This window comes from Lipotes vexillifer, unplaced genomic scaffold (genome assembly GCF_000442215.2).
Source record: "Lipotes vexillifer unplaced genomic scaffold, Lipotes_vexillifer_v1.1 scaffold2818, whole genome shotgun sequence".
Lineage (NCBI taxonomy): Eukaryota > Metazoa > Chordata > Mammalia > Artiodactyla > Lipotidae > Lipotes > Lipotes vexillifer.
Genome location: NW_006792582.1, coordinates 81327 through 108332, shown reverse-complemented (window position 1 = coordinate 108332; position 27006 = coordinate 81327). Strand labels below are relative to the sequence as shown.

General features: G+C 51.3%; 1 protein-coding gene across 1 annotated transcript in view; it reads right to left on the bottom strand.

The window, feature by feature from the left end:
- PTPN5 (protein tyrosine phosphatase non-receptor type 5) overlaps positions 1-27006 on the bottom strand; it is a 54994-nt gene that overhangs the window by 13697 nt on the left and 14291 nt on the right. Inside the window, exons 2-6 of the mRNA XM_007465742.1 lie at positions 20213-20295; positions 2082-2275; positions 1434-1541; positions 1116-1193; positions 383-624 (exon numbers count right to left, since the gene is read on the bottom strand). Of these exons, the coding sequence (XP_007465804.1) occupies positions 383-624; positions 1116-1193; positions 1434-1541; positions 2082-2275; positions 20213-20237 (647 nt within the window). The 5' untranslated portion in view covers positions 20238-20295. The remainder of the gene's footprint in view (positions 1-382; positions 625-1115; positions 1194-1433; positions 1542-2081; positions 2276-20212; positions 20296-27006) is intronic.

Sequence of the window (27006 nt, the reverse complement as noted above, 5' to 3'; positions counted from 1 at the left end):
AAAAAGTAGGGTCCTGTGGTCAGATGACTTTGAGGAATGCCACACACTCCCCTTAGTCAATCTACAATGACTACAAGTATGTTAAAGGTCCCGACAAGTCCTGCAGTAAAGAAACCTATCCAAACCACAAGTGTATGTGTGAGCGTGCACGTACGTACACTGGTGTATGCCCATGTGTTTGTGTGTAGTAACAGCATCTCTTAGCATTCACCTTGGGCATCCCGATCTATGTGAATCAGGCCTGAAGAGGATGTGTCTCCACTGGTGGGCTTACGAGCTCAGCTCTTGCCTGGGCACTGGGAGGCAGAGTCAGGCATCTGCCCTTCCGATCGGGAGCTGAGAGCTCCAGGGCCCACAGAGCCCGCCTCTCCACTGCACCCACCTCTCCTGCAGACCCACGGCCTTGACCGTCAGTGAGGCGGGGTCGGCCTCAAGCTTGATGTCCATCACGCAGTCAAACACAGGAGTCTCCGGGACAGGGTCCAGGTCCAGGAAGTCATCCTCGACCTTCTCCTCCATCCACTCAGAGTAGGTGAAAGAGGGCTGACGGCTCACCGACTGGCGCCTGTCCTCGGGGGGCAGCGGGCTGGGTGGCTCCGCGGGAGTCCTCAGGAGGTGCCACACCTAGTCGGGGGCATATGGCATCACGGACCGAGGACCATTCCGGCAGCCCCCCTGGGTGAGGGGGTGCCCATGGAGTTGAGCCCCCTGCGCCTCCATGTGTCTGGAGCAGCCCTACTCTCCTGGGAGCTGCCTGCATTGCACCACCCCTCACCTAGATGGGAGGCTCCACCCCTGTCACGTCCTCCCGGCCCCCTCCATCTCCAGCCCTCAGGTTCTTGTGGATTGAAGCCGTCTTCGTGGGGTGGGGGTAGGGTTCCTTCTCCAGTCTGCTCCCTGCCTCAGCCCCTTTCCCCAGCCAAGAACGCTGCAAACCAATTTTGAGAAAGACGGCACCTCTCCCCCGAGGCTGGGCGCACTGGTGGAAGGAGACAGGCACCCCATCCTCAGCCCTACCCAGAAGGTCTAGTCTGTAGGTCACATGGGAGAAGGTGGGGATCGGGCCTCAGGGTCACGGGAGGGGAGCACGGAGGCGGGTTCAGGAGGAGCCTTACCAAGGTGGTGACGAGGACCACGGACAGAGAGACCAGCAGCAGATTAGGGACATCCCAGGTCCCAGCAGCCAGCCAGGCCTGGGGGACATCAGACAAACAGGTCAGGGTGATGGGGGCATGGGCAGAGTTCTCATGTTTCAACAGGGATAAAATCAAGGCTCTGAAAACTTTGGACCCGGTCTGGGTGGGGGACAGGGAGAAACACTTCAGGGGCCAGTAAATATCTCCTGAACTCAAAGAAGCCCCAGGTAGGGCTTGGTGGGACTGGAGGCCCCCGAGTATTCCCTCCTACCCTGGGGCTCCCTGAAGCTTACTCACCGAGGGTCCCAGCCGCTCCAGGAGCGTGAGCACGGAGGAGATGAGGTCTGTGGCATTTTGCGACCAGATGGGGCCGTAGCCGCTGAGCCAGAGCATCCCGCAGGCGAGCTGGGGCGGCCGGGGGCAGCACACTGAGTCCGGAGCCTGGGCTCCTTGCTCCCATATACCCCCATCTCCCCACCCTCGAGAGCTCCCCTTCAGCCTCAACCTGGCCCCCCAAGGTCCAGACTGCGCAGCTGGGGCAAGGGCCCGGGACTTCTCCCTGGAGAAAAGCTGGCTCAAGGGAGCCAAGAGAAAGCCCTTCCCAGAGGGGACCCTCCCACCCCACCAGGTACACATAACAAGGAGAGTCTCCCAGAGATGCCTCCAGAGACAGGAAGTCCTCAGAAGAACACTTGCGGGGCCAGGGGGTTTGGAGTGGGCCTGTGTTCCTGCTTCTGAGGTCTGGGCGTGAGGGGCTTATCCATCAAGGCTGTGGCTCAGAACTCCAGCCTTTTCCTCACACCAGCCTGAGGGCTGGAGTCACGAGGGACGCCACGGAGGCCCCTCGTCCTTCTGTGTCCCCAGGCGGCCATCTCCGGGAGGAAGTGGAGGCCGTCCCTCAACCCGCCCTCCCTCCAGGCCCCGCAAGGCCTGTGATGTCCTTACCAGGAACTGGGAGGCAGCCAGCAGGCACAGGCTGCTCCTGACAGCGAGGGAGGGGCTCCTGGCGTCTCGAGGTGGTGGCTTCTGAGCTGTCTCTGAGGGCGGTGAAGGAGGCGGGGGCAGTGGCATCTCTCTCTGCAAGGCTGTGGGCCCCTCGGCCTGGTCCAGCGCCTGCATCCCTACCGGCTGGGGGACACCTGCGGAAGGCGGAGACACGGCCGGTGATCCGGGCCCTGCCGACCCCGGCGGACCGCTCCTTCTGGGGCTGCCGTGGTTTCCTCTCAATCCGGGATCAGTCAGCCTGGCTCTGCTTCCAGCAGTCACCCTCGATTAGCAAAGCAATACTCACCTACCTTCGTCAGAAAGAGCTAAGTGTGGGTGGACAAATTATTTCTCTTTGATTTCTCCAGTAACAGAGTTAAAATGGCAGGAGGTTTTTCAGGGAGTTAACATCGTGGTGTTTACACAGCTTCATTCTTTTCCCATTCCTTAAGAAAACGAAAAACCACCACCTCAAACTCAATTAAAAGAGAGAGGGAAAAAAAGGTACGGCATGACCAGGCCGTGACCCTGAACAGCCCACCCATGCCTGCCCTCTGGGTTTTCGTCTCTCATGCTCTGTGCCCTGACTCGGTGTGTGTGCCGGGGGGGAGGTGCTGGACACTTGACAAGGTCACAGCCCCGTGCCCCTTCCCCACCTCAAGACCCCACACTGAGGGGGGATGGGGGTGGTCAGGATGGTGTGGAGGAAAATCTCGGTGCAGCAGAATTGATGTCAAACGTCTAAGATTCAGTTCTATCCCTGGTTGTGTGACCTTGGGAAAGTCACCCCCTCCTTTCTGGACCTCAATTTCCACACCTCGAAAAAGGGGGTTGGGGGTCCTCCCTTGGTTTTCTTTTTTAAAGTTGTTGTTGTTTTTGATGTGAACCGTTTAAAAAGTCTTTATTGAATTTTTTACAATATTGCTTCTGTTTTACGTTTTGGTTTTTTGGGCACAAGGCATGTGGGATCCTGCTTCCTGACTAGGGATCGAACCCGCGGACCTGCATTGGAAGGCGAAGTCTTAACCACTGAACGCCAGGGAAGTCCTCTGGTTTTCTAACTGTGCTTTAAGGAGCCCTGGTGTTTTCTCAGGTGCACCAGCTATGACCAAGTGCTCTGGGTCCCTGTGCCTGGGCCTCAGCCGTGGAAGCTGTTCAATACCGTTCCATATACTGGGTTTCCTCTAAGATGATTTCAACACAAGGTTCCACTACTAAACAAGTCTGAACAGCACTGGCGTGGATCTGATGCCCTGGTGGAGTGTGGAGATTCCAGCAGCACCACCGCAGTGAGCCCCAGAGGTTGGAGCTCCCCATTTAAACCCACACCGTTCAATCGATTGCCAAGAAGAGAGGCACCAGCAAGACGGACGCGTACGGCTTGATGGTGGGGATGGGACGGTCCACATATCACTGTGTATATATATGAGACAATGGACTCCTTTCCTGGTTGGGAGACAACGGAACACCCACAGCCAAGACCACGTGAGGCCAACATAGTTGTCTGCATGCTCGCTTGGTTACGTGACAAGTATTTGCTGAGCATCTCGCATGGCCTGGATCAACAATGCGGTGATCCTGGGGATACCTGTATTTCTCTCCCAGGCTCCTCCTTCCCAGACCTGACCCTGTATAGCTCCCTACCTGCTGTGGTCCAGCCACACTCTTTGGCAGTCCCTCGGGTGAGCCCACACCCCATGTTTTGCATATCCTGTCCCCTCTGCCAGGAACATCCCCCCAACATCATGCTCCCCACAACTGTCCCCAAAACACTTTGCCAAGTTGACTCCTAATCATCTTATAGAACTCAATCAGCTGCCTCCTAAAGTAGGGGCTCCCCTACCACACACACCCAGCAACCCACATCTCTCCTTCATACGACCAGCAGCAACAATACACCTGGCGAGCACACAGCCCTGCTTTGAGTGCTTTGCACGTGTTAATCTATTCACTCTTCATGGTACCCTATGAAGTTGGCACTACTATTATCCTCATTTTACAGAAGAGAAAGATGAGGTGCAGAGAGGCTAATAAGTGGTTGAGGTGGGTTTGAACTGAGGCACTTGGACAGGCTCTGAGCTATAGTACACTCACTCCAGTCTGTCAAAATTATTATTATTATTTTTTTCGGTACGCGGGCCTCTCACTGCTGTGGCCTCTCCCGTTGCGGAGCACAGGCTCCGGACGCGCAGGCTCAGCGGCCATGGCCCACGGGCCCAGCCGCTCTGCGGCATGTGGGATCTTCCCGGACCGGGGCACGAACCCGTGTCCCCTGCATCGGCAGGCGGACTCTCAACCACTGCGCCATCAGGGAAGCCCTGTCAAAATTATTTGTTGAATATCATCTCCCCCAGTCTCTGTAAGTTCCATGAGGGCAGGAGCAGTATTGGTTTTGCTCATCCTGACTGTCCACATGTAGCGCTAGTCCTGGCACGTGTCTACAATCAATATTTCCTAAATGAGTGAATGATGATGGGTAAGTGATAAAGAAGGATAATAATACATTCTTTGAAAAGGTGCGATGAAGACGGTAGATCCTACAGATGAAACATCCAACTTGGCATCTGGCATCTAGTAGTTGCTCAAGAAACATCAGATTATAATAATAATGACAACACGGAACTCCTGCCTTCAAAAGGCTCAAGTCAGCTAGGTAAAACAGACCAGTGGATGAGTGTTTACAATACAGTGCATTACGTGAAAAATCTAAGTGCTGGTGGAGCCTAAGGGCCTCTACCTTTGCCCAGGGACGCTATAGTTACTAACCACAAGAGCAGATATCTCAGATCCAGCCGCTGCTAAGAGATGGATCACGTAGGAAGCCAAGAGTTTCCACTATTGATAAGTAGAGGGTTGATTACCCGAGTGGCAAGTTCTCCACCCACACCTTCAGAAAAAGCAGTCGATGTGTGACGGCAAATACGGATAGGTAGGAGGGGTACAGCTCAGGGGCCACCTGGCTTGGTTCGTAACACACACTGTGGACTTTGGGCAATCCTTTCTCCCCCCTGGGTCTCAGTTTCCTTATCTGTAAGAAAAGGGAGAACACAGTGCTTCTTAGATGTTTCTCCCATCCTTAGAGCAGAGGGGACATGGGTCTTTGGGGAAAAACAGCAAGTCACATGATCCTGGACTTTGCTGCTTTGTTTAAAATGCATGGGTGTTCTTTATTCTATTCTATGGCATATCTGTGCTTAAAATAATGTTTTTTTTTTTCCTCCCAAAGCTTGGAATCAAATTTATGCTTCAGGAAAATGGTCTACATTTATCCTGCGGCTTTGCCCTCAGGGGTACAGGCACCCCAGTCTGAGAAACCTGGAACCTGCCTGCAATAAAACGTCATCATGCTGCCGTTAGTAATGACTCTGTAGATAAATATTTAATAATGGGGAAAGAAATTTTGATGGTGTGGAGTGAGAAAGGCAAGGTTACAAAACAGTCTGCTCTCCTTGGCCTTAAAAATAAGAAAGTATATGAAAAGGTGGAGAATCCCCGATGAAAGATGAGAGGCTAACTCAAGTGGTGCTTGGAAAGCGTGCAGCACACTGGACACCGGGCACACAGGTAGTGTTTAATGAACATCATACATGGTAAATGGGAAGAACAGAAGACAGGTAGTAGTAACAATAGTTCTTTGGAGGAGGGTGAGAGTAGAGTGATTGTTTTCATTGTTTACATATTCTTTATTTTTATTTTTGGCTATGTTGGGTCTTCATTGCTGTGCACAGGCTTTCTCTAGTTGAGGCGAGCGGGGCTACTCTTTGTTGCTGTGCACGGGCTTCTCATTGCAGTGGCTTCTCTTGTTGAGGAGCACGGGCTCTAGGCGTGCGGGCTTCAGTAGTTGTGGTGCACAGGCTCAGTAGTTGTGGTTTGCAGGCTCTAGAGCACAGGTGCAGTAGTTGTGGCGCACGGGCTTAGTTGCTCCACGGCATGTGGGATCTTCCCGGACCAGGGATCGAACCTATGTCCCCTGCACTGGCAGGCGGATTCTTAACCACTGCACCACCAGAGAAGTTCCTGTTTATACATTCTAAATTTCCTCCAATAAGTAAATAGGCACCTACGTATAGAGATAAATATATATGTATATACATATACATATATTTATTTGTAGTGAGGAAAAATATTTTTAAAAAGAGGGCACTGTTCTGAGTTCAGATATTATGAGGCCTGCTTAATATTCCCAGGTTCAGGACCCCGACTTTCACCTGTCACACCTAAATGGCATTATGTGGGGGGGACTGGGAGAGATTGAGAGTGAGTGCAAGTCTCTGTGAGACCCACCCAGCCAGAGAGCAGCCACTCAGAAGACAGGCCCCCCTGACATCACTTTTGCATATGAAAGATGGCAGGTTAACAGCCTGGCACCTTAAGGGGGCAGAAGAAAAACTGCAGGCTTGTGGGGCCCTGTATGCACCTCTCAGAGACAAGGGTGGAAGATGTTTTTTCTTTTTAAACCCACAGGGTACCTGGCAGCCCTGGAGGCTGGATGAGTCCAACTGAGTGCCTGGTAGATGCCTACCTTTCAGAGCAGGGTTTATTTAAAAGCTTTTCTGGGCAGAAATCGAACATTTCTTTACTCAGGAAGATACTTCCTCTCACACACACTATATTCTGCATGTAATTCTGGAGGGGATCCATGGACCTCAGGTTAAGAAACCCCGATCTCAGGGGTGGGGAGCAGAGGTCTGTGATCAGGTGGTAGAAGTGGGGAGGTAGGGAACTGGGCTGATTTTAGTCTCTGCTCATTCATGTGTGAGTCCGACACATTAACTGAGCACCGATTATATATCAATACTTTGCCAAGCACCAGGCTAGGCTCTGTGGATACAGCAGTGAACAACACAGTGGCCGCCCTCATGGACCACAGAGGTCCTGGGCTCCTTTGTCCTTTGTCCTCCAGGTCCTGCTCCTAGAGATCCTAACAGCCCTTCTCCTCACCCTGCCCACCCTTCCACTCACTGTCTTGCTCCGAAATGAGAATGCCAGATCTCTTGGGTGGACTCTATGCAGCTCCCAAAGCGCTTGTGCGCACGCAGTTCCTTTTGCTTCTCTGTGAGGTAGACATTGGCATCATCAGCCCCGTTTTGCCGGTGAGAGGCGGCTGCTTGTGTCAAGGACTGGCTTTTCAATAGTTCACAGCAAGGTAGCTGCTTTGCCATGCACGAAGCCCTGACTCAGAGGCAGCTTGCTGACAGTGACAGAACACTGGGCTCCTCTCGGGCCTGCTTCCTGCATGGGGTGAAAGGGATTTTCCAGGCATGGAAATCGGGCTGAGCAAGGTTCAGTGGCTTGCCCAAGTACATGCAGACCCGAGATGCAAACCCAGGCCTCCCTGACGCCAAGTGGTCTTTCCGCTTTGCCAAACTGCTCCTCAGGAGAGGTCACTGCAGCAAAGGCAGGGAGAGGATGAGAACCTGGGAGGGAGGCAGTCCCTGTGTCTGGGGATCCTTGAACCCTAACCAGCTGCATGGGGGTGGCAGTGCAGCTTTTGTGCCAGATCCCGGCTCCTCAAAGGCCGTATCTTATGAAAGGAAGGAACACTGGAAGGCAGGAGCTCTGCATCCTGGGCCAAAGCTCTAGGGGCCCTGGGTAAGGCACGCAGGCAAATGGCCTTGAGGGTTTACCTTGGGCATGTGGAAACACCATGACCCCTCTCCTGTCACCTGGCACCCAAATCCCACCATTAAACTCTGCAGCCATGGTGTGCCCCAGGGCTGGCCCCGCCCGAGCCCAAGAACATGGCTGTTCCTGTTGGTGACTCATCCTTGGAGCTGCCAGCAGCGGAACTGGAGCTGGAAGGCTGGCTCGGCCCGTTTCTGTTTACATGAGGAGGGAGCTCTTGTCCCATTCAGCTTTTCTTCTCTTCCCAAACGTGGCCAGGAGGGACCTCCCCACCATGCCCACATAGCCATGGGGGCGCTGACCAACAGAACATCACACTCAGCCCTGCCCGGGCTTCTAGAACCACTGATGGGCAGAGCCAGACCAGCCTTGAGGGGCATCTGGTCTAGTCTAGCATCTGGTCTAGCTGGTTTCTCAGATGGGGAAACTGAGGCCAAGAGGGAAAGTGGCTCGCTGTAGGTCAACAGTCAGCCAAACGCAGAGCCAGGACCACTGAGGGCTAACCCTTACTGAGTGCTAAGTGCTTCACGTATATTAACCCATTTAATCCTCACAAAAATGCTAGAAGGTACTCCTCTTATTCCCATTTTACAGATGAAGAAACTGAGGCACACGGGCGTTAAGTCACTTGGCCAAGTCAGCTAACAATAGGCAGAAGCTAAGACTAGAACCCGGGCAGCCTGCGGCCAGGGCCCATACCGTTAACCAACCCACCAGATGAGACTAGCTCAGGTGATCAGCTCTCCACACCACAGCATCTTGAAGAAATCTCCAACACTCCTGACACTCCATGTGTTCACAAGTACAGCGTCATCTCTGTGGGAGATGGTGCTGGGCTCCACAGCCCATCACTGTGTCTGAAACCCCACCCTTAGACACGGACACTTGTTTATGGGATTACTCTGCTCTTACCTCACTGTGGGGATGGAGGGGAGTGGAGGCAGCGGGGGGGCCTGTCTGCAGACACCTGAGGGGGCTGTGCTAGGGAAGGGGGCACATCAAGAGCTAAGAATGGGATCAGTGTGTGGAGGCTCTTGGGAGGCAGATTTCCAAGTACCTCAGAGACACTATTGGTTTGGTTCCAGGCCGCTGCAATAAAGCAAATACCGCAATAAAGCAAGTCACACGAATTTTTCGGTTTCCCAGTCCATACAAAAGTTACGTCTGTACTCTACTGTAGTCTATTAAGTACGCAGTAGCATTATGTCTAAAAGAACAACGTACACACCTGAGTTTAAAAAAACACTATTGGAAAAATGGTGCTGACAGACTTGCTCAACGCGGGGTTGCCACAAACCTTCAGTTTGTGAAAACCGCAGTATCTGTGAAGCGCAATCAAGCGACGCGCGATAAAAGGAGGTACATCTGTAACAAGAACTATCTCTAGGACCTGGCCCTATCCAGTCAGCACTGCAGATCTTGCTGTCCCTACAACTGCCTTGTTTCTGGGGAGGAAGCTCCTTGGGGGGGGCTCCTAGCCAAAGCTCTGGAATCACCCAGACTTAGCTTTGAAGCCCGACTGTGCCATTTACTACCTGTGTGACCTTGGGGAAGTGACTCAATCTCTCCTCTGGACAACAGATCCACTAAGCCTTGCTGGCTGGGGTCTGAGGATGCCATAAGGTAAAAAATGCCCAGTGCTTAGCCTGGTGCCTGGCACACGGTGAACGCTCAGTAAACAGCAGCAGAATTTAGAGAGGAGGGGGAAGAGGGGAGGGGAGGGGAGCCTGAGGGACAGGCAACAGGACCTCCCTTTCATTTGCCAGGTGAGCCCCTCAGGAGGACAGTGGGTGCCCTGCCCCCACGTGGGCGGGGGCTTTGAGGCTGCGGACTGGCACCTGGGGACTGGCACCTGGGGTCGGTGGATGGAGTGGGCATGGGTTGGGTGGCGGAAGTGGGGCAGCTTTGCTCTGTCAGTTAATTAAATCTGAAATGCTAACAAGCTTTCGAAACAAAAGGCAACTCAAGTATTCTTTGGATGGGATATAATAAAGTGGTTCTATCTGAAATTGCAAACAGCTTTGTTGCTGCAAACAAAGGCTCAGTTCTTTGTGCCTCTCTGGAGCGGAGGCCCAGAAGTACAAGGGTGAAAAGGGTCAATGAAACTCTGAGGGTGCAGCTACCCCCTCCCCCCAGCCCACGGTGAGAACTAAAATAACCAACGGAGAGGCCCTGGGCAGTGGGTACCAGAGGTCCCTAGTGCCTGAGACTTAAGCCCAAACATGTGGGGAGGGAGGGACAGAATTGGGAGAGGCTCTTGCTCCACCCTCCCATTTTACAGATGAGGAAACTGAGGTCCATGGAGTAAGAGGCAGAATCAGGATTGGCACACATGTCTTTAACCCTCTGGTTCAGTTTTCACTCATTAAGCCAGCATGGGATGTTTCACAGGGGCTGCCTGTGGGTATCTGAAGGTCTGAGGCCTCCCTCCCTGACAGCAGAAGGCTGGGTCCTGGTTTGGGGTTCCTTGGTGGGTCCTGGTAAATGCTCTCAGAGGTCTAGGAAAGTCCAGGGGATAGGAGGTGAGCAAGAGCCAACCAAGACCCCCCAGGGACAGATGTGCTGACAAATTCCAACCCTCCAGCGGCTGTTGCCCTCAGTAACTGGGGAGGCTCACAACAGTGGCAGTGTCAAGAGGCCTGGGTAGGAGGCCTCTAGCTCTGTGAGGAGTGGGCTGTGTGACCCTGGGCATCTCACTGCCTTTGTGGGCCTCAGAGGCCTTCTGTAAATTCAGAGTGTGCCTAGGGGTCTTTAAGGGCCCTTCTAAGGCTAAAGATCCACAGTTGCCTTTTTAAAAAAAACAAATCTGAGCCCCTGCTTTAGTTTCATTCAATGGCTTCCCCTTGTTCTTAGAATAAAGACCGAAATCCCTGCCATGGCCATCAATAAAGGCCCAGCATGCTCTGTCCCCTGCGTATCTCCCCAGCTACCACCCACACAATTTCCTCCTGGTTCTGTGTGTTCCAGATCCTCTGTTGGAACCAATCTGGGAAGTAGAAAACTCTGGAAATGCGTGCTTCTGCTCCAAAAAATTCTGACCTAGTCCTAGGAAACACATAAGCCGTAAGCCGAAGCTCCCTCCTGTGCTATCTGCGGTGGGGTGGGAGGAGTGGGGCACCTACATTCCCATCACTTGGGGAAGCTGGTAGGCCGTGTCCAGGGACACACTGGGGAATACTCTGCAGCCCTTAGAAGCAAAGGATCAGAGGACATATGGCACCATGGAAGGACCTCAGAAACAAGGCTGAGCGAAAAGAATGAGACCGAACACAACACAATAGACACAAATTTTAAAAATATATACACACGACATATTGCCACTCATTCTGCAAGAGCACACAGAAACGCACAAAATACGCCTTAAACACATTAGAACACACGAACTGTGGGGAGAAGGGACCTGGCGGTGGGAGACAAAAGAGAAAAAAATCAGTGAATGAAACCACAGAGGGGCACTGCGGGGACCCGTGAAGAAAGCAGGGCCACAGAGGAGTATGACTGACAGCTCTGAACCGACCACCAGTCACTACCCCTTCCTCCCCCACGTAAAAACAAAACCAGTTGAGTTGGAGAGGGGGCCGAGGACCAATGGCGAGGGAATGAACGAAAGCAGAGGGCCCTCCATCCCGTCTGTGCCCTGGAACTGGGAGAATTAGAGCGAGAATTTGTTCCTCCTGCCCTGGGAACGGACACTCACTGAAGGACTCATGGACTTAGTGAAACAGAGCTGCCTGTCAAGGACCCCTGAGCCTCCCCTTCTCTGAACTGGTTCACCAACATGACCTGACGTGAGTCATTTCGTTGGCTTTCTATGGGGTGGGGGGAGGGATTCCATGCCTTGGTGACTGTCTCCACCAACGCCCCCAAAGGATTAACCAGCCCCCATTAAGATCCCTGGGGCTGGGTCAGCCCCCGACTCTGTGCCTGCCAGGCTGAGCAGCCCAAACTGGAGAGAGGTGACTCACCCCAGGGGGCCCCCCCGATCCCCAGCTACCGCTCTTGCCTGGCGAGGATTAATAAATATTTTCTGGTGGCCAATCTTTGTTTTTTTGGCCACGCTGCGCAGCATGCAGAATCTTAGTTCCCCGACCAGGGATCGAACCCACACCCCCGCAGTGGAAGTGTGGTGTCTTAACCACCAGATCGCCAGGGAAGTTCCCAGATGGCCAATCTTTTAAAAATGATTTTGGAAAATATGAGGGGAAAAAACCCATAAAAGCATAAATGAACCCCAAGTCATCCATGATCCTACCACACTGAGAAAGGATAAATATATCCTTTAGATATATTTTCTGGTATTTTTTTCTCTCTCTGTGGGTGGATTTTTTTCCCCCACCATTCTGTATACAGTTGGCTCTCTGTATCTGCGGGTTCCACAGCTGTGGATATGGAGGGCCAACTGTACTATGCCATTTCACATATGGGACTTGAGCATCGGTGGATTTTCGTATCCGTGGGGAATCCTGCAGTTAATCCCCTGCAGATACGGAGGGACAACTGTACAGGCATATCCTGAGAATATGCCTTTTTGAATTTCAAGGATTCAACTCTTAAGCAGTATGGTAGACAGCCTCCAGGGTGCTCTAGTGATCCCCCTTTCCTGGTATTCACACCAAGGTGCCAGACATGTAAGAAAAGCTTTCTTGGACCTTCTATTCCAGCCCAGCACCAGGTGAATACAGCTGAGTGAATGACCTCAGTTGAAGCCATAGGGAACAGAAGAACCCCCCAGCTGAGCCCCTCATGACCCTCTGAATCATAAACAAATAAAATGGTGGTTGTTTTAAGTCAGTAAGTTTTGAGACAGTTAGGCAGCAATAGATAAACAAAGCACATCCTGAGACCTGAAAAGAAGAAATGAGCTTAAATGGAAGGAAAGAGGTTGTTGTTTTTGTTTGTTTGTTTTTAAGGTATAAAGAAGTTCCTGGGAGTTGGGGTATTTAGTCCCTGGGCCAAGTCAAGGAGAAAGGTGACAGCATCTGTCACTGCATATCTTAGTTATACAATGATGCCCATTTGTCTGAAAGGGCTTGAGCATCAACCTGGGTGGAGGCACGGGACTGAACCAGATGGCCTCTTTTTTCCAGTTGCACAGACTCTCTTTGTAGTTTCATCATACATCCAGGCAACTCCCAGGAATGTCAGAACTGTTTCTATACAGGAAAATGGATGATTGGCCTCTCCAGCAAGTCTGGCTCCTCTTCCCACCTGACTTTGCAAGTAAACAACACTCCTCTATGTGTCTGTGGTGGCATGTGGTGGGGAGTCATGAAAGATCCACAGACCCGTATTATCCACTCCACATCTGAAGGTCTGGCCTGGGACTTGATGCCTGGGCCCTTGATGCCTCGGAACATGCACAGGTTTTTTTGGTTGTTGTTTATACTCCACATCCTGGCAAAATCATCACCATGATTATTAGCTACCATTTATGGTGCACTGTGTAATAAGCATTTCACACACATCAGCTTATTTAAACCTCCCAAAATGTCTGTGAAGATCTTATTATCACCCTCATTTTGGAGTGAAGAATTTGGAGCTCAAAGTGGTCAGACTATTTACCTGAGATCAAGCTGCTGGTCAGCAGCAGAGCTGAGATTGGAACCCAGGTCTGACTGCCCCTCCAGGACCCCGAGACCCAGCTAGATGGGCTCCTGCCTCCATATCTGTCCTGGTGTCTGAGGACAGTTAACCGCTACCATCACTGATCAGTGAGTACCTGGGTTGGTACATTTCTTCTCAATACAGTGGTATCGTTTTGGACTACTCTCTAAATTAGGGTTCTCAGCACATCTGGATGGTGTTGTTTGCCTTTCTTTAATTTCTATCCGAAAGTCTCAAAGACAATTCATAGTACCATTGGCCACATAAACAACCCTCAATGCATTAAAAGTCCCGAATGAAAACAGAGCCATCAATTAAAGAACTAAAAGTCAACAGCACCTAAGCTGCTGAACGTTGATGGGCACAAGTGATATCTCAGTAGTGATACTATTTCCAAGTCTGTCTCGTCTACGTTTGTCCATCTGGGCTCCTGCACCTGGTCCCAGACCATTTGAACCAGTACCAGGCACCAGATCAGGGGGCTCTGTGAGAACAAGCATTAGCAGGTGGGGGATAAGGCCCATTCTGAGGTTAACCTGTTCCTTAAGATGCTTTGATAGCTGGTTCCTCAAGACATGAGCCAGGACCCTACTCATCCTTTAGGTCACAGTTTAAAGGCCACTTCTTCCAGGAAGCCTTCCCTGACCACCCCCCTCACCCGCCCAAGATAACGTAATATTATTGTTGCACACTTCCATGGTACCCTGTCCTCCTGAGAGCAGGGACCAGGTCTCTCCCGCTCTTCATTGTGTCATCAGTACCCGATACAGCACTGGGCACAAAGTGGACGTTCAATAAACGCTTGCTGAATCAATAACAGCGTCAGGTTGTCTTTTCAATCAGCCCTTGTTGGCTTCTGGCGAAGACCTCATCCATGTCATGGTGGGATGGCTGTGAAAGCTATGGCCTGACTCTCCCTGATGACCAGGGGTAGTCACTGCATGATTAGGATAACAAAGATTTCCTCAATACAGGTCTTCCCTTTATTTTATAAAAGACCACCCAGGATGGACAGTGGTCTCTTGCTGAGACCTAGACTTTGACCTCCTCAGAGGAGGGTCCATCTGATATCCATGATGGTACACAGCCTAGGGCTGGGCTGGGGGTAGCCTTCAAAGCACCAGGACTTAAGGTGTGGAGAAGTCAGCTGTTCCTACCAAAGGGGCAATGACCTACTCAGGCCTTCAGTGGCTACTCACAGCCTTGCATAGACACAGCTGATCATAACACACTTAAATCTCAGGGTGGCGGGGACTGCCATGGCTCCAATCAGCTGCCGGCTGCAGGAGGCCTTTGGGAGCACCTTGTTCCCCAGAGCAGTGTGGTCCTTGGATCTGGCACCTGGGCTCCCTCTCCTCTGGCCATGCCACTCCCCATGGAGCAAGAGGCCCCCAGGGCCCAGGAGGTGTGCCTACACCCCGCTTTCCAGGCCATGCTCTGGTTACGAGGACTCCAGAACTCTCTGCCCGAATGGCCTGAAGCCTTCATGAATGCACGTACACCCTTCTGAGCAGGGACATGGCCTTCCTCGGGGGTATCTTTAGGTCTGAGGGGTGGCCAAGTGTCAGCTAGCAGGGCGGAGTGTGAACCATACTTGCACGCACAGACTGATGTGCCCCCATGCATTCAGATGAGGGCCCTCCCAGTGCAGGACTGAGCAGGGGGTGGTGCCCCACGAGGGGCCCCAACGGCAGTCTGACCTTGGTCCCTGCAAACATTAGCAGCAGGCCTGCTCATGAACCTGCCTGCTGGAGACGCTGTGAGCAACATGTGGGGACGTCAAGCCATCACCAGCACCTACTGTTGCCTTATTCACCTCCTTCCCCTGCCCTGTATCCCTGAGGAAGCTGCTGGTCCCAGGCTAGGCCTGCACTGGTGCTATTCGGGCAGGAGCAGAGGTCCCAGCATCAGCAGGGTTGCCTGCTTTCTCGCAAATGTGAACACCTACACACAGAAGGGGAGAGAGTGTGAGTTTGAATGTTTAAATGTGTTTGGGTGACTGTGAGCAAGAAAATGAGGGAGGAAGTGAGCAAGTGGGGGGAGTGCAAGAGCAAAGGAGGGTGAGCACGTGAAAAAGCGCGTGCGCACGCGAGAGGAGAAACCTGTGTATGCCCCTGCACGGACCTGGAGATACACCGGTGCCCACCACAGTACCTAGGAATTGCGTGCAGTGAGGGAGGGCAGGAATGTGCCTGCTTATCTGCATGTGCAGGAGAAGGGGGTGTCGCTGCAGGAAAGCATGAGACCTAAAGAGGAAACAGAGAACAAGCAAGTGTGTCCATCTCTAAGAAGCATCTCTAGCGGAAAGGGGTGGATGACAGGGCGATGGGGTTAAGAGGTCCTGGGTGTGCAAGAGGGAGAAGACTCATAGGTGCGGGAGCTGCACGTGCCCAGGGGACTGCATGTGGGTATGTGCACGTGCATACGTGAGCACGAGGCCGTGACAAGTGACAGCAGACATGAGTGTGTGTGCGCCTGTGTGGAACGCCTCCGGGGGTGCGAGTGAGCGTGCCTGCCCTGGAGGCAGCTGTGGGCTGCCTGCAGGTGTCGGCGATGCCTGAGGATGTTTTCACCCAGAAATCTCAATCTGGGAGGACTGGATGACCTGCTTGGCGCTGGCTAGGGTCTGGGTGACCGCGGCCCCGGGAGTGTTGGCCATGTCGCCCCCTGCCTGGCAGCTCCTGTGGGAATGAGTGAGTCACCCAGGCATGCCTGGTCCTCACTCTGCCTTGCCTCTCAGTCTTGCCCAGCGGGGAAGACAGCTGGGAGGGGGAGACATTACTCGAGGGCTGTATTTTTACATCATTATGCAACTGCTTGCAGTGTCCATGGGCTCATCCTAAAGGCCCAACGCCCCAAGTCTCTGGGCCTGTATGCCCCCATCTCCTTTTATGTCCAAGGTACAGCTTAGGTTGGTGGTTTTGGCTGATGAACACTGTGGATGTCTACTCCTTACCAGGTTCCAGGACCACCCTATTTACAATGCCAACCATCCCCCCCGCCTCCGGCCACCCAGTCCTGGTCCTTTCCCACCCCTCCCTTTTTGGCTTTAATTTTCTCCACAGCACTTATCACCATCTGCTATACTATATATTTTACTTATTTATTGTCTATCTTTCCCTTAATAGCAAATGCCTATGTCACTTGCCACATTCCAGGCATTGTTCTGAGCTCCATTTAATCCTCCAACAACCGTACATGGTAGTCAATGTTATTCTTGCCATTTTGTAAATGGAAGGCAGAGGGGTTAAGTAGCTTGCCCAGGATCACCCCAATGGTAAATGGTGGAGCTACGCCTGGGTCCAGAATGCCTGCTCTTAACTAGGGCACAATACTGTCCTGTAAGGGTGGGAAATTTTCTCAGGTTGCTTCATTGTTGAAACTCCAGTGCTTCCAGAGTGCCCAACACATGGAAGTGGTCAGTGAATACTGAGTAAATGGATGAAGAAATGAGTGAATGAATGTTGCCATGGAGGATGGAATAGAGAGGTAGGTGCCTTCAAAGAGCTCACGGTCCCATGGAGGAAACAAAAAGTTATTTCAATATCATATGAAGACGGCGTCATGGGTGCCTAGAAGGGCATATAACTTGCCTGGCCCCTGGCAGGCAGGCTTTCCAGAGGAAGGACACAGATAGGGACAGGCACAGTGACATCGCCCAACTCCTCCAAACTCCTCCCTGGGGACAGACATACCTTAGTTCTTCCTGCCTCAGTCCACAGGGTGCTAGAAGATCATGATGGCTCAATGGCGACATAGAAGGCAGAATGGGGTAGTGGCCAGGAGCCTGGGCTCTGGAAGGAAACTGCCTGGAGGGACTCCTCACTCTACTAAACACTGGATGAACCTGGACAGACCCTCTAACCTCCCGGGACCTTGGTCCTTTCTTCTATGAGATGGTGATAGCAAATAATACCGACTTCCTAGGGTAGCAGAGAGGATTGCATGATATAGGTTGTGATTATTATGATTTATCAGAAATATATAATTCGTCATTCAGATGACCAAAATATATATCTCTCATATATATTTGGTCTTCAGCCACAGTTCCTAACTCACAGCTCCCAAAGTCTTTGGAATTTCCTGAGCAGTAGGATCACATTTGGTCTCTTGTCCTTAGTTCCTGAAAATGCTTCAGGGAAGGTGACTTTCGGATCCCACCCAAGGGTGGGGGCTGGTTGCCAGGAGAACCAACCATGTGATTAGAGCACTGGAACTTTCCAGTCCCAGACCCGACCTCCAGGGAGAGGGGCTGGGGGTTGAATCATTCGCCAATGGCCAATGATTTAATCCATGATGTTTATGTAATCAAGCCTCCAGAAACATCCCAAAGGACGAGAACTGGAGAGCTTCCCGGTGAGCGCATGGCGAGGTGGGGAGAGTGGTGCTGAGAGAGGGTATGGGGGGCTCTGCGCCCTTTCCCGTGCCTTGCCCTATGCATCTCTTCCATCTGGATGGTCATCTATATCCTTTAATATCCTCTTACAATAAACTGGTAATCTAGTAACTAAAATGTTTGAGTTTTGTGAGCCTTTCTAGCACATTAATTGAAGCTGAGGAGAGGGCTGTGGGAACCTCTGATATACAGCCAGTCGGTCAGAACTGCAGGTAACAATCTGGGCTTGCAATGGCGTCTAAAGTAGAGGGCAGACTTATGGGATTGAGCCCTTTACCTGTGGAATCTGATGCTATCTCCTGGGAGACAGTGTCAGAAATGAGCTGAATTCTCAGATAACCTGCTGGTGCTACTGCACCTTTGCATACACGTGAAAGCATTTAGTACAGTGCCTGGCACAAGGTAGGCAATGTGCCAGGTCCAGCGGAGATGACCAATACTCCTCTTTGATTCTATTCTGGTTGTTGGCTTTTGGGGAGGAATGGGAGAGAAGGTTGGAATTAAACAAATCACGCTTATTACTGTAGCCTCTCTGCGGTGGCTTCATCCCATTCTCCAGAAGCAGCTCAAAGCAGGGCAGGGACCTTGTCTGTCATACTCACCACTATATCCCTAGCGCCTAGTACAGCACCTGACACATAGTACATGCTCAATAAGTATTTGTTGAATGAATGCTTGTGTGATTACATTTATTTTCCTTGTGAGGATAAATGTTCATACTGTTGTTTCCATTTGCAAATAAAGGACTGGAGGACCAGCAGGTTACATAACTTGTCCATAAACACACAGCCTGTGTGCAGAACAGCCAGACTCCAAGACCAGACCCCATGCTCGTTCCTCCACACCACGCTACTCTCTGGATTCCTATACACGGTGTCCTATTTTCTGTGGATTTTTTTCTAGCCACTGGGGCCATCCCTGGTTGTAGAATCATCTCTGAATTCTATGACTCATATCTGAATCACAGAACTGTTTAATAGCTGAAAGGGACTCGTGCTGTCACCTCGACCTCCCACCCATTGTGGAAATTTCCTCTCCAATGTCTACCCAGACAATACTTGAATACCTCCAGTGATGGAACACTCATTTTCTCCTGCATTATCAAGTTCAATGACTGGACTATTTTTAGAGTCAGAAAGAAAGTTCTGCATCCCGTGGGCCAACAGGCCTCTTATAAATTTCTATGTATTGGATTTATGCCCTCTTCATAAGACACACACAGAATGAATATGCCGTCCCCTTCACAAGGCAGCCTTTCAGATGTTTGCAGACAGCTCTTACATCCCTTTGGAGAAGTCTAGTCCTCAAGCTAGCTGTTTTGGGTCCCACAACGACACTGGTGCAATGGCATCCATCCTAGCCCATCTCAACAGGCTGTCCTAAGTGTTTTGAGCAATGGCACCCCCTACTGGATAAGGTGAGAATTATACTGAAGGGCTCAATGCTCAGTGGGAGGCTGGAGGAACTTCATCCGTAGCTGGGGCAACTGCTCATGGGGTAAAAAAACCACCACTTATTTTAAAGAGTCATGGCTTTAGAGTCACACTGAGTTGTTTTCCATGTCTGTCTTAAAGAGGGTCACTGAAGACTCGACACTCTAAGGTTCCTTGCCAATCATGAGGTTTCTGACAAGCTACAGGTTTGAGAGTTCACAATTAGAATTCAGAATCGGTTATTTCTCGACAAAAAGGTTTGGAAAGGGAGATGTGAAAATGTGTGTAGTGTTACAGGATTATGGTGATTTTTCTTTTTCTCTTGTCTTTATTTTCTAATATTTCTACAATGGATATTTGTTATAAGGAGGAAAAGAAAACAATAAAAACTTTTATAAAAGGAAAAAACACAAAAAAGGTTCCCCCACCTTCCTTCCTTCATTCCTTCCAAGGCTGTTAATCATGACTTGGGTATTTGGTCTACAACCAGAGGTGCTGCTTCTCTATGGGCAGCAGTGCCTTGGTAATGTTTCTGTGGCGACAGCAATGGCCCGTGGTTCAAGTGTGGTCAGCCAGACTCAAGCAGCACAATCTGACATTCACAGCCAGGCTTCTCCTCAGGGCTGTCAGGGATTTTCTCCACTTCGTCCACCGCACCCTTGGCTCATGCCACGGTCAGGCTGTTTCCTAATCTTACCTTTCGAAATCTGCCCAGCACACCACCGGCCAGTGGTCATGTCCTGATCAAGCCTGGACTCCCCAGCTCTTCACCCTTCTCTCCACCCTCCCCGCACACCCTCAGCTGCCTCTTCTTTCCTCCAACTGAGTCTAGAGCAGCTCCAAATGATAACAGGTTAGAAAGACATCAGGGATTAGAAAAACAAATCCTCATTGAAACGAAGACCTACAGACCAGCTGAGTCACTCCTCTAAAGCAAATTCACAGCCACCCAGGCTTTCCTCCAGCCCCAGCGCCATCCGGAGCTCTCTTTCTCCATTTGCAGCTCTGGGGGACCTGGTGCTGGGAAGACTCACCCGGCAGCCTCTCGCTGCAGCACATGTCCAGGGCCCCTCCCTTGGAGTCATCAGCAGTGTGGTTCTCTCTCTCTCTCTCACTCCTGCAGCAGAATGAAAAATGTGAGATGAGGCTGTTGAGCTGGGATCAAGACAAAACCCCGAGCAAAGAGAAAAAGCCTTCCTTTCTTGCACTGTGTCCCTTGGAATAACCCTGCCCCATTAGGGGGACCGGAGGAAAAGACCAACCTACAGAGGGGTCAAGCTGCAGAGGCAGAAGCAGAATTTTATAGGTGTCTTCCAGGTGGAATAACCACCAGCAACATCTCTAAAACCACCATCAGCACCATCATCTCTGCCACAGGAGGAGGGCTTACTACGTTCAAAGCACTTTACAAACTTTATCACACTGAATCTTCATCAGGGCCCCATGAATTAGGGATCATTTCACTGGCTCAGCGAAGTCGAGTAACCTGCCTCAGGTCACACAGCTCATTAGGGTAGAGCTGGGTACGAAACTACAGTCTAGGACTCCAGGCTCACACTTTCACTGCTGAGCCATTCTGCCTCCTACTTCCTGTGGGTTTGAACCATGGGTGAGCAAGAGGGATCTGGGTAGCATACAGCATGTGTCCAGCTCCCCACATCTGCACATTCCCTGTGCCTCAGGCAGTAAAAAGTGGTATGCAAAACTCTTCTCTGGAAATAGCTAGAAAAAGTAGCTGTGTATGTATATGCATTTTCTAAATGTTCTATTTCTTTTTGAACTCAGAAAACCCTCTTTCTAGCTCATCAGGGCACCTTCCAGGACTATGCTGGGGACTAGCTTTTCTCCTTTACCCAGTAAGCTGGGAAAAAGGTTGCTGGAAATTAGTCAGACACCAGACAGTGTCTGCACTTTGACCTATGCTTAGGGTAATTGCGTTGCTCTCAGGGCTTCCCTGCTTTGGGAATAGCCTGCTGTGCAGGTGTGGGCTCCAGTGGCTCTGCCTGCCCTTCGTGTCTGACCCCAGGCAGTAGCTGACTGATCCAGGGCTGGACAAACCAACTAGGCTGGGCCAATCAGATCCTCTCCTCTGCACTTTTCAAATGCATTCTGGGGGCTGAATCACGGTAGCCACAGTGTCCTGGAGAGAAGGTCCAAAAACATCTGCTGCCAAGGGTCTTGGAGTTACTTCATTCCGGCCCATCTTGAGTCTTGATTGGGCAAAATTTCTGTTGAGGCCATAAGATGCCCCAGTATCCTTCCAATAAATTCCAACATTTTAGCTCAAACCAGCAGAATCTGATTTCTGAAACTGGCAACCAGAAGAAACTTTAATACAGCCCTGCTAGCATAATACTTCCAAGAAGTTCAAGAGGTCAGCTGCCTCTCCACCCACTAGTCCTGCAATCCTGCCTCTCGGACTGGTCCTTAGGCTGATTTCAGGCCCTGCTGAAGATCGGAATCAATGAAGGGCAGACAGGCCGGGTTAAGGATGGTGACCATTTTCATTCTGACACCTTCTGCTCTCAACTGGCAATTGTTTTATTTTTTCCTCACTCCAATTGGGAGGGCCTCTGAGAATCCCAAATCCCAGGGCCCAGCTCTCCTATGGAGAGAGAGCTGCTATCTTGAAGGCCCTTTAAATGTCTCCTGAGTCTCTCCACTTTTCTCCCTTTTCACTACCTACATCTTGGCCCAGGGCAGCATCTCTTGCCTAGATTACTGTGGCAGTCTTTTAACTGGTCTCTGGCATCCACTCAGCCTGGCCTCCAAAACATTCTCCATACGGCTCCAATACATACGGCTTCATAGATTGTGCACTTTACAACCTGTACATCTGGATGGGGCAGGCCTGAGCTAGAACTTTTTCACAACTCAACATTTATCTTATAACTTTCCTTAAAAAAATACTTGAATGGCATCTTATTACACTTGGAACAAAGGCAATGGCAACCTTTGACATGGTTTATCAGATCTTGAATGGTCTAACCCTTGTTCATCCCTCCAACTTTATTTCATGACCCTTTCCCCTTTAACCTCTGCACTCTAGCTACACTGGGACAGGCTCTTTCCTTCATGATGCCTTTGCGTGTGTTTTTCTCCCTGCCTGGAGAGCCCCCCACCGCTCCAGGAGCTCTACTTCCCAGTACTTTTGTTTTTTTTTAACATCTTTATTGGGGTATAATTGCTTGGCAATGGTGTGTTAGTTTCTGCTGTGTAACAAAGTGAATCAGCTATACATAAACATATGTCCCCATATCTCCTCCCTCTTGCGTCTCCCTCCCACCCTCCCTATCCCACCCCTCTAGGTGGTCACAAAGCACCGAGCTGGATCTCCCTGCGCTATGCGGCTGCTTCCCACTATCTATTTTCTTCCCAGTACTTTTTACTCACAGCACTTGACAGAGTTTGAAATTTCATTTTAACTCAGGCCATTATTTGACTAACATTAGATTATAAGCGACACGAAGGCAGGGACCACCATTTCTGTTTCATTTACCATTGTATCTTGAAAGCCTTGCATAGTGCCTGGTTCACAGCAGGTGTTCAATAAATAAACAAACACTTGTTGAATAACTGAATGTTGCCCTGACATTCTTAGAAAAACATCAGGGACCTCAAACATGGCCATTATCTGAGCTGCCTTTGTGAAGGCATTCTTTTTTTTTTTTTTTTTTTTTTTGCAGTATGCGGGCCTCTCACTGTTGTGGCCTCTCCCGTTGCAGAGCACAGGCTCCGGATGTGCAGGCTCAGCGGCCACGGCATGTGGGATCTTCCTGGACCGGGGCACGAACCCGTGTCCCCTGCATTGGCAGGCGGACTCTCAACCACTGCGCCACCAGGGAAGCCCTGAAGGCAGTCTTTGTGAAGTCACTTGGAACCTTCCTCCACAGCTGCTGTCCACAAGCAGGCCCAGAATCAGGAAGGCCTCTCATTTAGCAGAGGAGGAAACGGAGGCACAGAACAGAGGTCTGACTTGGCCCAGGTGATATATCGAGTGGGTGGCCATGTGGATTGGGATGGAGAACACCTACCCCCTACCTCACGATCTGAAGCTTTTTCTTTATTTATCTTGAAGAGCGCCCCAGCTGGAGGGCAGCCCCAAAGGCCTGGCTCCTGGCTCAGTGCAAAAAGGTAACTTAGGTATCCAGATACCTCTGGAGGGGGACCCATGTGTGACTCACAGCTGCTTTCACACCTTAAGCCTCCCAGGCCCCAAGCCGTGTTCAGAATAGCTCAGCGCTGCATGTGTGCAGCGGACTCTATAAATAAGCTTCCTAGAAAATGACTAATTTCATAATCAGGAAAGCAGAAAGAGTAGCACCTCTCGTCTGTAGAGGAAAATGGAGCTAGAGCCTGCTCTCGGCCCTGCAGTTGAAGGACTCCAGGCAACCTCGCCAAAACCTGCATGTCTAGGCTGTTCAGGGGAGGGTTTAAATTAGATTTCCAAAGAGAAGAGCTGGTCCATTCAGGCTGAATGGAGAAGCCCAGTCTCCGGGAACTGCCCTCCTTCCTCCCTGCCAAGAGCAGAAATAGCTGCTTGCAGTGGATTACTGCAGGCTCCTTCTCTCCACTTCTCCACTTCTACCAGCCGGGCAACAGGAGCAGAAAACTGGCCTGTGACAACAGGCAGCGACTTGCTGCGCTGGCCCCTCACTGCTGCTCTTAGAACCAGAGAACCTCAGACATAAAGGGACTTGGAGATCACCCTGCCTGTCCTTCCCTCACAGATGGAGACTATCTGGGAGGGAAGAGAACTTTTCCAAAGCCATTGCCCCATTCAACAAGCGTTTACTGAGCACCTCCTGTGAGCAAGGCACCAGGGCTATCCTAGGAACACAGTGGTGAACAAGCCAGGCCCTTCCCCCACAAAGCTCCCAGTCTGCCAAGGGAGACACACAGGCAAACATGATCGTTCCCACACCTGCTTTAATAGGCTGCATGCACGTGATACCTTGGGGAGCTCAGCTTGGCTCGTGGTGAGGGGGCGGAGGGTGGATGTCTTCTGCAAGGGAAGATAGGACCTGGTTCTTAAAGGATGTTTCTAGGTGGATGAGAGGGTCACAAAGGAAAGCACCTCCTTCCTAGTGCAAACAGCAAGAGCAAGAGCTGAGCATCTTGGAGGCCTGAGATGTACGGAATATTTCGCATTAACTGGAAGCAGGTTGTACGGAATATTTGGCATTAACTGGAAGCAGGCTGGTCAGTGGGATGGGGAAGTGATGGAGGCCGGGCACCAGCAGAGGCACCTGAGCAGGAATCCTGTCCTCTTCCAGTTGACCATGGGGCTTCCTCTGAACCAAGATGTGCCACAGGCTCCCCGATCCCTGGGCTGAGGAGGTCTGTCATAGAAAGGGCGATCAGTGGCATGTGTTTGAGGAATAAACATTAGGCCCAGCTGGTGGCATCTGATCTGGTCCCAATCTACTCCTTTTTTGAAACTGGGGTGAAATTCACATAACCTAAAATTCACCATTTTAACCATTTTAAAACATACAATACATTCACAACGCCGTGCAACCACCATCATTATCTAGTTCCAGAAGAGTTTCATCACCCCGAAAGGAAACCCTGTACCCATTAAGAAGTCACTCCCATTCTCCCCTCCCTCAGCCTCTGGCAACCACTGATCTGCTTCCTGTCTCTCACAGATTTGCCTTTTCTGCATATTTCATATAAATGGAATCATACAATATGTGGCCTTTTGTGTCTGGCTCCGTTCACTTAGCATAACATTTTCTAGGTTCATCCCAGTTGTAGCACGTATCAGTACTTAGCTCTTTTTAATGGCTGGAAAATATTCTACTCCATGGATGAACTATATTTCATCCATTCATCAGCTGATGGACATCTGGGTTGTTTCCACCTTTTGGCTACTGTGAGTAGTACTGCTATGAACCAGACTTCTCTTTTAAACTCTGCTCCCAACATGCTTACGACTTTGGGCAGTCCTCTCTCACCCTGGGCCCCTGAGGCCTCATCTATAAAATCAGGTGGTAAGATCCTCCTTGAAGCTTGAACGTCGTCACCGTCATTTGTCCATTCGTGTGTGAAGGTAATGTGTACCTGGCTGGGTACTGGAGACCTGGCCTGGACCAGCCCACCTACCTTCCTGGAGCTCATGGCTGGTGGGGGAGACAGGATAGCTAACGCTGTAGCCTGGGAGAAGCGTGCTAACAGAGGCCTGTCGGGGATGGGCTGGGAGCACCTCACCTCTGCCTGGGCGGTGGAATGGTGGATGGGTGGGTGCTGTCAGGAGGCATCCTGGAGTGGATGCCAGCTTTGCCAAGGTCGTATGCAGAGAAATAGCAGACCGGTTTGGGGAGGGGGCCAGAGGAGCTTGCGCCCTCTTCCCAGGTGGGTGAGGGGTGAGGAGGACCTGGGATGCTGAAGCCAGATTCCTGGGTGGGAGGCTGAGCCCCCAGGAACCTCCTGACCCAACCCCAGGCAGACATGCCCTCTACCTTGGGCTTCATGCTCCTGGGGGTCCTGGGGCCCTCTAGACACCCCGAACTGTCAACTCAGAGCCTCTGTCACCCTCCTGAAGCTCCAATCCCACCAGACATCCCTATTCTCTGAATTCAAACCTGTCCACTACCACTTCTAGGCCTTTGTTTGTGCTCTTACCTCAGCCTGATGTTTCCTTTCCTCCTCCTGCCAAATCTTACTCATTTGCAGCATTACCTCTTCCATGAAGCACCCCGATCTCCCGGGAAGAATCACGCTCTCCCATCCCTGGGCCACGCCCCCACACCCCTGGCTCACACTCCTCTTTGCCTCTGACTTTGTTCTGCTGCTTAGTTAGCTGCCTGTGCACCTGTCTCCCCCACCAGGCAGCCAGTGACTTAGGAGCATCCCCACCCCCTCAGCCACCCCCTGCATCCCAGGTGTTCAGGGCCCGAGCCTGTTGATGTACATGTTAAAGGTCAAATGGAGGGCAGTGGCAGGGTCTCAGGGTTAATGGTTTTGGGGTTCTGGGAGGGCAGAATCTAGCCAGGAGCTTCCCAACCTTGAGAAGATGGCCAGACCATGGCCGGAAAGAGACCCATAATGCCATCCAGATTTTCATCAGCACTTTCAGCGTACAGGGGCGGAGGACATTCTGGCTTCATGGAAAACCAGCTGACCACCTCATGCAAATGAGTCACGTGTCCCAAAGCAGGCAGGTGGGGAGGCCTCGCCCCCTCCTCCCTGGGGTGGCAGCAGGGAAGCACACACACGCTTGCTCACCACTCTCACTCATCATCATCCCTACGGTGTCTGGATGGGGAAAGGCACCATCTGGGGCCAGGGCAGGAAGCCTTCTCAGCACAAAGCACAAGGGAGATGTGAATGGAGGAGAGAGGCCGGCTTTAGAACATCCAAAGAGGGAAACTGAGGCAAGAGAGGTTAAGTGACTTGCCTCAGGTCACACAAGGTGTGAACAATTGTTTTCAGGTGGCTAAAAATCCAGATTCCCTTTTGGGAGTTACCTCTCTCTTCCCCAGGTGCTCTGCTTGTCCCTTGCTACAGGGAGGGTCCAAGACCAGAGGTCATTCTGTGTCACACCCCAAAGCCTTCTAACAAGCAGCTTTCCTGCCTAAGTTACTCAGTCAGTTTCTGTTGCTGGCAACCACAGAGCTCAGACTGATGCATGCCGCAAACTAGTGGAACAAATAGGCTCCGAGCCCAGGACTCCCAATGCTTAGTTCACTGCTATTTCCATCTTGCCAAGCTGCCTACCCTCCCTGCCCAGCTGTCCACTGTCCAGCCATCTGTCCCCACGTCTGAGCAGACTGCAAACTCAGAGTGTTCTGGATCCCAAACACAGGGTCTGAGTGTTCTCTGC